Source organism: Coptis chinensis, chromosome 5 (assembly GCF_015680905.1).
Source record: "Coptis chinensis isolate HL-2020 chromosome 5, ASM1568090v1, whole genome shotgun sequence".
Lineage (NCBI taxonomy): Eukaryota > Viridiplantae > Streptophyta > Magnoliopsida > Ranunculales > Ranunculaceae > Coptis > Coptis chinensis.
In genome coordinates, this window is record NC_141460.1 from 47,765,445 (window position 1) to 47,778,356 (window position 12,912).

Below are 12,912 nucleotides of genomic sequence, written 5' to 3' on the forward strand. Positions count from 1 at the left end.
TAACTATTTTTCGACTTCCGTTTTTCTTAACATTGTCAAAAGCTGTTATAGATGCAATTGTTATCTGTCTCGTGACACAGATAAAGCAGCATGGCACTGAGCTTCTAGTCTGTATAATCACCACAAAAATCTTCTCAGAAATGCACTATAGTGTAAGTTTGACGCAGTGCAGTTTCATTCTCTTGGTGCACCCACCCTCCTATAACATTTCTCAAAACAGTTGATGTGACCAAATTAATTAAGTTCCATTAGATGAATTGGAATCCAACTTCTTGTACTTTGCACTATAGAGATTGAAAGTTTTCATCATGGAGTGAGTCATATATTTTTAATCTCTTTTGTCCAATAGTTGTCTATTTGAAAATTGCAATAGAAATAGTCGTCTGTGTTTATTTGTCTCTTCTCAACGGTATTACATAACTGCCTTTACGTCGACTACAAAAATCAGCAAGATAATGGATTTGATAGTATTCACTTTGAATTTAAGAAATCCATTATCAGATTTGGAAATAATAACAGGACACCTGAGGGGTCAATAGAACGTGTGATGACTGTGTCATAGTTTCTTTGGAGCTTATCAGTTCATGAGTTGAAAGCTTTGGAGTTTGGAACAGGTACACACCGGCTTGATGTTGCATAATAAGAAGAAGACTTCACCAACCACTACGATGACTTTTTTTCATAATTACGTTAGCTTGGAGTATATAGTTCTTTTGTCTTCACTTTCAATGAACCTGAAGAGGCACCTGAAGAGGCACCTGAAGAGGCTTGCGGGAGCTCTACCAGCTTCCTTTTGAATTCTTCCATGTCCATGCCACATCTTTTTCTAGTTACCCTTTTGATAATCAGTTTCTTCAAAACTATGGCTCTCTTAAGCAAAACCTCCATAAATGCTAGGGGATCCGTACACATTCTTAGTTCTCCAATCTCAAAGATTTTCACATAATCAAATATGCTCTGCAATGGCATGTTGTCTATCCAATATTCTTCTTCCGTTTCTGGATTCATGTCAATCTATTAAGATGAAAAAAAAGACATGAAATAGCGCTCAATTGTTAATAACTGACTCAACTAAGGATGTACATGTACCTCAACCTGGTAACACAATGTAGGATGGCCTTCCCGAACTTCCTGCATGGGTAGGATAACCGTATTCAGTAATAAGGTGTACAATGTAACTTATTATCAAGGTCACAGTGTGAAAACTCAAAACTCTCGTTCCAGTGTACATGCTTGATATAGTAATTTAAATAGTTCAAAGCCAAAAACTTAATTGATAAAGAATAGTAGCAGTAGCAAATAACCTGGAGTTCTGAACGGTCACTGTCATTGCCTTTTATAACTAACTGATCAGCAGCTGGGTCAATGACCCTATTCCATGGCCTTATAGTGAGAATCCCAGCAAACAGCGCATACAGATCTTCTCCAGCACCCAATTTCATGCTATTTTGCTTTATTACATTAGCATCAGCAAATACCAATGCCTGCAGGATCAAAAAGATGAAAGGGAAATCTTAATAAGTTTCTTTTAGACATACATGGCATGCAGCTCGAGGTGGAACTTGAGGAAGTGAAAATCTACACTCTGTATTGCAATAGTCTAGCTCTCTCAGATCAATGATGTTGTATAGGTTGTATCTTGCTGATTTTTGTATTTGCCCCAATGTAAGTATGTGTGTCTTTTGTACGTTCTCTATATTGTAGATTCATGAATTCTCGAAACCCCTTCTGTCAAAGTTCGAACTAAATTTTTCGAGATTATAGATTCAGGAATTCTCCAAACCATTACTGTCATATTCAATTCTCAAAATTAAGATACCACGTTTAATTGTTATTCAAAAGATAAATGGTAAAAAAGGGAACAACAATTATTGGAACATAACCAAAAACAGAACAAATCATAATTAGTATTTGGCCCTTTGACAGGAATTAGGATTTTGGGCAGCATTCTGAATTCAGATAGGGAAACATATTTACCACTTTAAATGCTCACACCACACACATACCTTTGAGAACAGAGGAGGATATGGGGAGTGGTACACTTAACTAATTAACTAATGATTAATTATACAAAATAATTATAAGCTTGGAAAGTGTTATCAAAGAAAGATTGGAACTTCAACCTCCAAGTTGGGTTGAGATCTTGCTTGAGCATGATGTTACACTACTCGGCCAAGACATCCAACCTGGTCCAAGTAGGTTGAATCCCCAACTCTTGGTCGCCAAAAATTGGAACTTCAATCTCCAAGTTGGGTTGAGATCTTGAGGATAAGCGTCATGTTACACTACGCCGCCGCACATCCAACCGGGTCCAAGTAGGTTGAATCCCCAACTCTTGGTAAGTAAAACCAAAACACTAAACTTCCAAAACTTAAACTTTGTCCGGGCTTTATACATTCTAAGAATTCTACAATTCAATTGGTGTCCTACGTTGTTTATGAGAGCGAGGATATGAGGGGAGTGGTACACTTAACTAATTAACTAATGATTAATTATACAAAATACGTATAAGCTTGGAAAGTGTTTCAAAGAAAGATTGGAACTTCAACCTCCAAGTTGGGTTGAGATCTTGAGCATGATGTTACACTACTACTACTCGCACATCCAACGGTCCAAGTAGGTTGAATCCCCAACTCTTGGTCGTCAAAAAATGGAACTTCAATCTCCAAGTTGGGTTGAGATCTTGTGGCGTCATGTTACACTACTCGCCTCGCACATCCAACCGGGTCCAAGTAGGTTGAATCCCCAACTCTTGGTAAGTAAACCAAAACACTAAACTTCCAAAACTTAAACTTTGTCGGGCTTTATACATTCTAAGAATTCTACAATTCAATTGGTGTCCTACGTTGTTTATGAGAGCAGAGGATATGAGGGAGTGGTACACTTAACTAATTAACTAATGATTAATTATACAAAAACATTATAAGCTTGGAAAGTGTTTCGTCAAAGAAAGATTGGAACTTCAACCTCCAAGTTGGGTTGAGATCGAAAGCATGATGTTACACTACCGCCTCGACATCCAACCGGTCCAAGTAGGTTGAATCCCCAACTCTTGGTCGCCAAAAATTGGAACTTCAATCTCCAAGTTGGGTTGAGATGCTGAATGGCCATGTTACACTACTTCGCCAAGACATCCAACCGGTCCAAGTAGGTTGAATCCCCAACTCTTGGTAAGTAAACCAAAACACTAAACTTCCAAAACTTAAACTTTGCGGGCTTTATACATTCTAAGAATTCTACAATTCAATTGGTGTCCTACGTTGTTTATGAGAGCAGAGAGGATATGAGGGGAGTCGTACACTTAACTAATTAACTAATGATTAATTATACAAAATACATATAAGCTTGGAAAGTGTTCGTCAAAGAAAGATTGGAACTTCAACCTCCAAGTTGGGTTGAGATGCGCGAGCATGATGTTACACTACTCGCCTCGCACATCCAACCGGTCCAAGTAGGTTGAATCCCCAACTCTTGGTCGTCAAAAATTGGAACTTCAATCTCCAAGTTGGGTTGAGATGCGCGAGCGCGAGCTTCATGTTACACTACTCGCCTCGCACATCCAACCGGTCCAAGTAGGTTGAATCCCCAACTCTTGGTAAGTAAACCAAAACACTAAACTTCCAAAACTTAAACTTTGTCTGGGCTTTATACATTCTAAGAATTCTACAATTCAATTGGTGTCCTACGTTGTTTATGAGAGCAGAGGATATGAGGGGAGTGGTACACTTTAACTAATTAACTAATGATTAATTATACAAAATACGATAAGCTTGGAAAGTGTTAGTCAAAGAAAGATTGGAACTTCAACCTCCAAGTTGGGTTGAGATCTTGTGAGCATGATGTTACACTACTCGCCTCGACATCCAACCGGTCCAAGTAGGTTGAATCCCCAACTCTTGGTCGCCAAAAATTGGAACTTCAATCTCAAGTTGGGTTGAGATCTTGTGAGCGTCATGTTACACTACTACCTCGCACATCCAACCGGTCCAAGTAGGTTGAATCCCCAACTCTTGGTAAGTAAACCAAAACACTAAACTTCCAAAACTTAAACTTTGTCCGGGCTTTATACATTCTAAGAATTCTACAATTCAATTGGTGTCCTACGTTGTTTATGAGAGCAGAGGATATGAGGGAGTGGTACACTTAACTAATTAACTAATGATTAATTATACAAAATAACGATAAGCTTGGAAAGTGTTCGATCAAAGAAAGATTGAACTTCAACCTCAAGTTGGGTTGAGATCTTGCGAAAGCATGATGTTACACTACCTCGCACATCCAACCGGTCCAAGTAGGTTGAATCCCCAACTCTTGGTCGCCAAAAATGGAACTTCAATCTCCAAGTTGGGTTGAGATCTTGTGGCGTCATGTTACACTACTAGCCTCGCACATCCAACCGGTCCAAGTAGGTTGAATCCCCAACTCTTGGCCGTCAAAAATGGAACTCAATCTCAAGTTGGGTTGAGATGCTGGCGTCATGTTACACTACTGCGCCTCGCGACATCCAACCGGGTCCAAGTAGGTTGAATCCCCAACTCTTGGTAAGTAAACCAAAACACTAAACTTCCAAAACTTAAACTTTGTCCAGGGCTTTATACATTCTAAGAATTCTACAATTCAATTGGTGTCCACGTTGTTTATGAGAGCAGAGGATATGAGGGGAGTGGTACACTTAACTAATTAACTAATGATTAATTATACACAAAGCATTATAAGCTTGGAAAGTGTTCGTCAAAGAAAGATTGGAACTTCAACCTCCAAGTTGGGTTGAGATCTTGTGAGCATGATGTTACACTACTCGCCGCGACATCCAACCGGTCCAAGTAGGTTGAATCCCCAACTCTTGGTCGCCAAAAATGGAACTTCAATCTCCAAGTTGGGTTGAGATCTTGCGCGTGATGTTACACTAGCCTCGCCGCACATCCAACCGGTCCAAGTAGGTTGAATCTCCAACTCTTGGTAAGTAAACCAAAACACTAAACTTCCAAAACTTAAACTTTGTCCGGGCTTTATACATTCTAAGAATTCTACAATTCAATTGGTGTCCTACGTTGTTTATGAGAGCAGAGGATATGGGGAGTGGTACACTTTAACTAATTAACTAATGATTAATTATACAAAATAATGATAAGCTTGGAAAGTGTTAGTCAAAGAAAGATTGGAACTTCAACCTCCAAGTTGGGTTGAGATCTTGTGGCGTCATGTTACACTACTAGCCCCGCACATCCAACCGGTCCAAGTAGGTTGAATCGAACTCTTGGTCGCAAAAAATGGAACTCCAATCTCCAAGTTGGGTTGAGATGCGCGAGCGTCATGTTACACTACTCGCCTCGCACATCCAACCGGTCCAAGTAGGTTGAATCCCCAACTCTTGGTCGTCAAAAATTGGAACTCCAATCTCCAAGTTGGGTTGAGATGCGCGAGCGTGATGTTACACTACTCGCCTCGCACATCCAACCGGTCCAAGTAGGTTGAATCCCCAACTCTTGGTAAGTAAACCAAAACACTAAACTTCCAAAACTTAAACTTTGTCTGGGCTTTATACATTCTAAGAATTCTACAATTCAATTGGTGTCCTACGTTGTTTATGAGAGCAGAGGATATGAGGGGAGTGGTACACTTAACTAATTAACTAATGATTAATTATACAAAATACGTATAAGCTTGGAAAGTGTTCGTCAAAGAAAGATTGGAACTTCAACCTCCAAGTTGGGTTGAGATGCGCGAGCATGATGTTACACTACTACTTCGCGACATCCAACCGGTCCAAGTAGGTTGAATCCCCAACTCTTGGTCGTCAAAAATTGGAACTCCAATCTCCAAGTTGGGTTGAGATGCGCGAGCGTCATGTTACACTACTCGCCTCACACATCCAACCGGTCCAAGTAGGTTGAATCCCCAACTCTTGGTAAGTAAACCAAAACACTAAACTTCCAAAACTTAAACTTTGTCTGGGCTTTATACATTCTAAGAATTCTACAATTCAATTGGTGTCCTACGTTGTTTATGAGAGCAGAGGATATGAGGGGAGTGGTACACTTAACTAATTAACTAATAATTAATTATACAAAATACGTATGAGCTTGGAAAGTGTTAGATCAAAGAAAGATTGGAACTTCAACCTCCAAGTTGGGTTGAGATCTTGGCGTGATGTTACACTACTCGCCTCAGCACATCCAACCCGGTCCAAGTAGGTTGAATCCCCAACTCTTGGTCGTCAAAAATTGGAACTTCAATCTCAAGTTGGGTTGAGATGCACGAGTGATGTTACACTACCAAGACATCCAACCGGTCCAAGTAGGTTGAATCCCCAACTCTTGGTAAGTAAACCAAAACACTAAACTTCCAAAACTTAAACTTTGTCTAATAAATTAGTAGTAACCAATAGATTATGAGCAAGAAAGCAATATGCATGAACATAGCTATTACATACAATTAGTTTTCTCATATCCCATCTTCGGTTTATAGAATGTTATTATTTGCCAAGTTTGTTATCACCAATACCTATAAATACCAACCATTATAACCTCAGCTCTTTGTTAAACATCCCATTTATCACCTTCTTAATAAAACGTATAATCAAAATTGTTTAAAGTTTAAACTGTTACTTATATCTTCTCGTCCTATTCATCATATGCCCAACCTCATCTACAATTTCACTATTCAACCCACCATCTATTACTCGACACTGAAACTAAAAAGAGACACTGCATGAAGGGCTCATCTAGTTGATCGAGGTCAAAATCACATTAGAACCTCTCATTATCCATATTTTGTCTGTCTAAAATCTATTGCACGCCCCTAAATTATAAGGTGGGCAAGAAAAAAGCATCCACTTAGAACACTATATGTAATAAACAACACTAAAATGATAATAGAATAATTAATTAAAAAAGAAATTATTACCAATTGGTCGAAATAGAATCTTGTTAACAGTCTAGATGCATTCACAATCCCCAATTGTCGTAGCTTAAACAAAATCGCAGCGAGAGAGATAGGGGGAGAGGTGACAGAGTCATATTATATTTCACTGCAAAATTAAAAGATAGAATCATAGAATAAACGATCAAACAATGATCAAATCCATGTTGAGCATCAACCACAAATCCAATGAATTTTGACTGTACATACAATCCCATAATGACCATGAGAGGCATTCTAAATTATTTATGTACGGATGATTGAATAAATAGAAAGAAAGACACTATGGATGAGTGAATAAATAGTTAGGGTACATCCGTTCCATTTGAGGGAACTGTGAAGTAATAATAGGCATCAGTCAAGGAAATTTGAACTGTAGAAAATATTTCACAAATTTAAACAACAATTCAATAAAAGTTAAACTACTTGATTTTGTAACACAATGTGTTCATATGAGAAGTTAAACAAACCAACAAAGTAAAAAATTATAGAGGTGGTGAAAACACAAAAAAAGAGAAGGAGAACAGTATGCCCCATGCATGGGTTTGTGGAATAAGAAAACCTCACAAATCAAAATTTACGTTAAGTGGGAAGATGTCGAAAGTTTCCTCATGACTGATTAACAAATTTTCTTTACAGAGGCTTGGTCTACATCCATCCATTCAAACATTAAACTTCCTGAGTAATTAATTGTATAAATTCAATAGCGCATAAAAATGATGAGATCAAATAAACTTAAATAAACAAATTGAAATTAGTCAAAAGTACATAAACATAACAATTTAACATTCAAAACTTAACAATCTTTTAAGAATATAATTCAATATGAAGTAAGAATAATGAATACCTGGAATTAGAAGTGAAGAAAGAAATGGACGCCCATTCATTCTATGATCGAATCTGATATTCTCTTATCATCTTCATCAAGCCCTTGTCTTTCCCATACGCCGCTTCAGTAATCAATGGTTTGAAAGATAATTTGCATATCTTTAAAAATTAAGCAATACCAAGTTCTATTCTTGCAAAATAAAGACTATCCAACTTGAATTATAATCACTTTGTCACACATAAAAAGCATATTGGCCAAGATTAAGAAACCCACTTTTAATACAGAGAAATAAAGAGTGCCCAAATATCCAAAGATTTCATGCATGGCATCCCCATTTCGATCACTAAAAGAAAAATATACATACAACCTTAGCAATTAAAGCTATTGCCAAAAAATTAAAGCTTCTACCAAATAGTTCATAGAGAGTCCTTCTCCATATATACATATATAACAATATGCATCGAGAATAACTAAATACAAAATGAAATGCATTGAGAGTGATCTCACCTGTGGATTGTGTGAAGTTGGAGGACAATCAAATCCGAGAAATACAAGATCTTTGTGCCAATACTCACCACACTCACCACACTCGAGGGCATAGTCGAACAACAAAACCCAATTCCACATTCAAAGAAAGAGTTGGTTTGAACTTCCATTACAGGGGGCAGGAGCAGCAGCAGCCTCGACATCTTCGCAGAATAGCTCTCCCCAACGGTCCACTTCCAACTACTGAAGTCAATTCCACACTCAACTCATAAAAGCGATGCCACTGCTCTTTTCCCTCAATCAAAAGCAGAATGGACCGAAGACGCATACAACAGAGACAAATCGATAAAGGTTTTAACACCGAGGGTGGTGGTGGAGAATAGCAACATAGCAACTAATATCCATATTAGATATAGTACTTCATTCTTCTGCTATCGTGGCACATAGCAGATATGGCAAGCTGAAGGTAACGGGCAACTGGGCACACTCCGCAATAAGGCCTCCCCAAACTCCAACTCTGAAGGAAATGGCAGTCGTGGATTTCGATCAGGTCGCTTGAGTCTTGATGAGAAAGCTTCCCAAAACGGCACCACGCAAAAGGACCATCCCTCAACATTTTAAGAACCCACGAAAAAATCTCCCCAAATTGCCGTCTCAAAAGTCCACCCCGCCAATTCAAGGGAGGGTGCTACTTCTACCCAACAGGTTGGAAAATCATGGTATGGACTGTAGAAGGTTGTTCCAGCCACTCGAGGCAAGCCCGGGAGTCAAACCTAGATAGTGGGGAAAGATCTTGGGAAGAGCATGCATATCTCCTGGTGGAGCAGGAATCCATGACTGAGGAGCCTATTGTGTCCGAGCATTCCACGTAACAGCAATGAAATTGAGAGATGGTGCATCACATGGAGTTTTCAGCACCATTTTCATACGACCCTTCTCGCTTTCTATTCCCATTCGATGTGAATACCCCTCAGAACCTGATTCCACTCTCTTTGCCCTCTTCAAACGCCTCCGACACCCTCCTAACGTCTTTTCCAACGAGGTTTTGTCTCCCTACCGGTCTTAACAGACTCCATAGCCTTCAAATAATCATCAAAAGTAGGTTTGAACTCAAACTGTTTCTCAATAAACTTTCCACTATCAGCCAAACCATTGGCTACTACCGCATTTAAAACTTCGGTTTTCCTTCACATTCTTTCTACTTAGAGCAATTTTAGATACGGGGTTTAAGGGAACTCTCCAAAAACCTTGTAAAACTGAAGGATTGGTAGAAGAGTTAGTTTCTATTTGTGTAGATGATAAAAACTTCCCTCAATCAAAAGCAACATAGCAAGTAATATCCATATTAGATATAGTACTTCATTCTTACTGCTATCGTGGGATGTAATCAATTCTTTCAATCTATTTCTTCCTGCCTGCTCTTCTTTTTCTCTTGCAATAGGTCTTCTTTCAAATATGGCAAGCTGAAGGTAAGATTGCGGGGCACACTCGCGATTTTTTTTGTGCTTTGAAAACAAAATGTGAAAATGGGTGATGTGATTTTGAGAGAAAGGAGAAGATAGGATTTCGGATGTGCAGGAAGGAGAGATTTGAGGCGAGAAGAATGGGTTTTTTTAGTGTTTTTAATTAATTGGGACTCTTTTTTTTCTCTAATACGCTTTTAAGTTGGACACTTTACTTTTTATAAGTTGTTCGCCAATATTTTCTCCGTTTTTTTCGTGAGTAAAAGGGCACTTAAAATTAGCCTACGTGGACACCCTCAGAGAGCAGGAAAAGGGACTGCTATTATATATATATAAAGATGAGCACTTCATGTCTTCGAAAGCATGGCTACCTTTAAAATAACTATGAACTCTTCATGTCTTTTTTTTTTTCTTTTGCTTGGTGAACACTTCTTGTCTTGGTATATGTAGTTCAACGAGATGATAAGTTGGTGTCTGGTTGACATGAAAAGCTAGACATAATTTAGAATTTGTTCTTCAAAAGAGTATGGAATACTTCCTTAAACTTTAATAGCACAGGATCACGGTAGGGGTGTGCACGGGTCGGTTTTGGAGTAAAACCGACCACCAAACCAACCCTATCGGTTTATATGCTACAACAACCGATCCGAACCGATATTGTACACTTAACCGATCCGAAACCGAACCGACCAACTTCCAACCTACCCGATATCCGATCCGAACCGATTGTTTTAAGGTTTTAACCGTTTTTGATCGAACCAATTCCCTCAACTTGTGGATGAAACGATGAATTCCAAAAAAAAATTAAGGGCTGTATAAAAAATACAAAAAGCAAACACAATTAAAATGAGATGATGAGAAAAATAAAGCAAAAGAGATGGAGTAGAGAAGAGAATAAGATATAAAGGAAATTATAGACTGGTGGCGGCATGGTGGTGTACCGGTGGTGCAAATTGAATGAGAAATGGAGGACTGGTGGCAGGTGGTGGCTATGCCCTAACTAAAAAGTCAAAGCTCAAAAGCAATAAGGACATTAGGGTTGGACGTTTCTTTATGTTATTTATTAGTTCATTTATTTATCATATTAAAGGTCGGGTTACACACTTAAACGTGGGGGTTTATAGATCTATTGGAAACAGATGAAATTACATACACGTGTATGCTATATTATTCTGGTCGGTTCGGTTATTTTCGGTTTTGCAAATATTAACCGACGTCGAACCGAACCGACATAGTCGGTTATGCAAATTAACTATCCGATATTCCCAATCCAAACCGATTCTAAATGGATAACCGACCGCATGATTTCGGTTTGGGTCGGTCGGTCGTTATGTCGGTTAAGGCGGATTTTTGCACACCCTAGATCACGGTGATAATTCCTCATTATCTCAAAGATCTTTCTTTATATAGATTTTACAAAATCACAGAGTGGTCTGCACCCAACACATACAAAGAAAACCACTAAGTACGCACCCGAGTTTAGATCTCATTGGAACAATATATTAATTCTAATCGAGAGGAAGAAGCTTTCTAGATTCAAAGGAAGTAAACCAGATAATAAAGTTCGATGATTTAGAATTAAGAACTAAAAGATGGTGCCTATCAACATAGAAAAAAAATCTTAAAGTAAAGGAACAGACATTATGGCACTTTAATTTTAATATCTGCCATTAAACAAATGTCTCAGAAAACTGGAAACCATGACATATACATTACCTCCTGTAGAACTCAGTTGCAGATCGCGATCCATTGTAGCACACAAAATACAGCAAGACCAAAATCAATATGTCTACCATAGTTAAGAAACCTTCCAATTTACAAAGCTATATTGAAAATGGATATATATTTCACAGAGCACCGGAGAAAAAAAAACAGCTTTATTCAACACTTTCAGTGTTCTCATACCAATGAAGTTTGCTCATTAAAGGGGGGGAAATGACAGGTAATCTACAGAACTACAACTCGTAAAGATGAGTTTGAAGACCTTTAAAGCACAATAAAATTAAGTTTCTAAACATATATGCCGAACTACAAATTATCCATTTAATGTTGGAAATTAGGGTTAACATAACAGATAGTAAAACACGTCAAATCCGATAATACATAAAAGGATACTAAAAATATAGCGCTCCCACCAATCCAACATGTAAAGCCCAAAAGTGACATTGTAAAGGTAGATCTTGCGCTGAACCCAGTTCATTGCTTTAAAATTAAACAGAAAAGTGAATAATCACTTGACCTGTCAAAGAAAAAGGATTACATGAGTATTTGAGTTGGCATAGTAGCCATGTGAGTGGAATATGTTTGTGGACAAGTTCGCATAAGGAAAAACCGTGTGTGTGTGGAATATGTTTGTGACTGGGAAAAGAAAATCAGTCAAACTTTAAATAAATCATGAGACCAAAAGATAAAATATGATACGCACTAACAATGCACAACAGGGGTAGAATTTCACAACCAAACATTAGTTATTTTAAGATCACATTCACGGTGATTGTATAAAGATCGAACTTGCTGCTGATTGATGAAATAATGGAAGGGATAAAACAATATCCCCCTAAATAAGCCAAGGAGTCAACTAAAACATTGTTATAAACTTAAAATGACCATTAGTTAGACATCCTGAGTAACCTCATAATTCCGCAAAATATCAATGTGTAGTAATTGTTGATACATAGCATCTTCGAGCCACCCATCATCAAGAAACAGTGAAAGCTAGTACACTAGATAAATTTCTTTGAAGGCATCTGATCAGACAATGAGCTAGCGTGCTCAATACTGCAGACCTAATTTTACAACCCAGTTTAAAGGATGACGGCATGAACTTGTCACCTGAATCAGGACCAATGATGAGAGATGAACTTTAATTGGTGTCAAGTTCAATTAAGAAAGGAAAATAAAATAAGGAAGAAGAACTGGGATTCGTGAGAAGAAGAAGAAGAATCGTAACTGCGTCAAACTGTGAAGGGAGAAGAAGAAGAAGAATCGTAACTGCGTCAAACTGTGAGGGGAGAAGAAGTTGTGGGACAGAGAGAATGGAGACACACAGTAAAATACCTTTTAGCCTCCTACCCAAAACTCCTAAAGTTGGTCAACAAACATCACACGGGTGCTTATAAATTTTATCTTTTTGGCTCTGTAAAATTATTTCATTAGTAATATAAAGCAGGATAAGAAGGCCTACAAGAGAAACAGGAAAACAAAACAACCCTA

The 12,912-nt window shown here is 38.1% G+C and overlaps 1 protein-coding gene and 1 long non-coding RNA gene across 3 annotated transcripts; both read right to left on the minus strand.

The window, feature by feature from the left end:
* Positions 1 to 364: 364 nt before the first annotated feature.
* Positions 365 to 8,341, minus strand: LOC147497725 (uncharacterized). Of its 2 annotated transcripts, none has more exons than XM_086560069.1 (6): positions 8,258 to 8,341; positions 7,769 to 7,851; positions 6,907 to 7,030; positions 1,305 to 1,484; positions 1,090 to 1,131; positions 365 to 1,014 (listed from the first exon to the last, which is right to left on the minus strand). In XM_086560069.1, the coding sequence occupies exons 4-6, from the start codon at positions 1,440 to 1,442 to the stop codon at positions 691 to 693; spliced, it is 504 nt and encodes a 167-aa protein (XP_086416195.1). In that variant the 5' UTR covers positions 1,443 to 1,484; positions 6,907 to 7,030; positions 7,769 to 7,851; positions 8,258 to 8,341; the 3' UTR covers positions 365 to 690. The 2 variants fall into 2 exon arrangements, with proteins under 2 accessions (XP_086416195.1, XP_086416196.1); XM_086560070.1 differs by having other exon boundaries at positions 7,769 to 7,871.
* A 2,913-nt stretch (positions 8,342 to 11,254) lies between these two features.
* On the minus strand, positions 11,255 to 11,933 carry LOC147497726 (uncharacterized). Its single transcript, XR_015195227.1, has 2 exons — positions 11,815 to 11,933; positions 11,255 to 11,488 (listed from the first exon to the last, which is right to left on the minus strand). It is a non-coding gene; the product is annotated as an uncharacterized LOC147497726 (long non-coding RNA).
* Between the last annotated feature and the right edge of the window lie 979 nt (positions 11,934 to 12,912).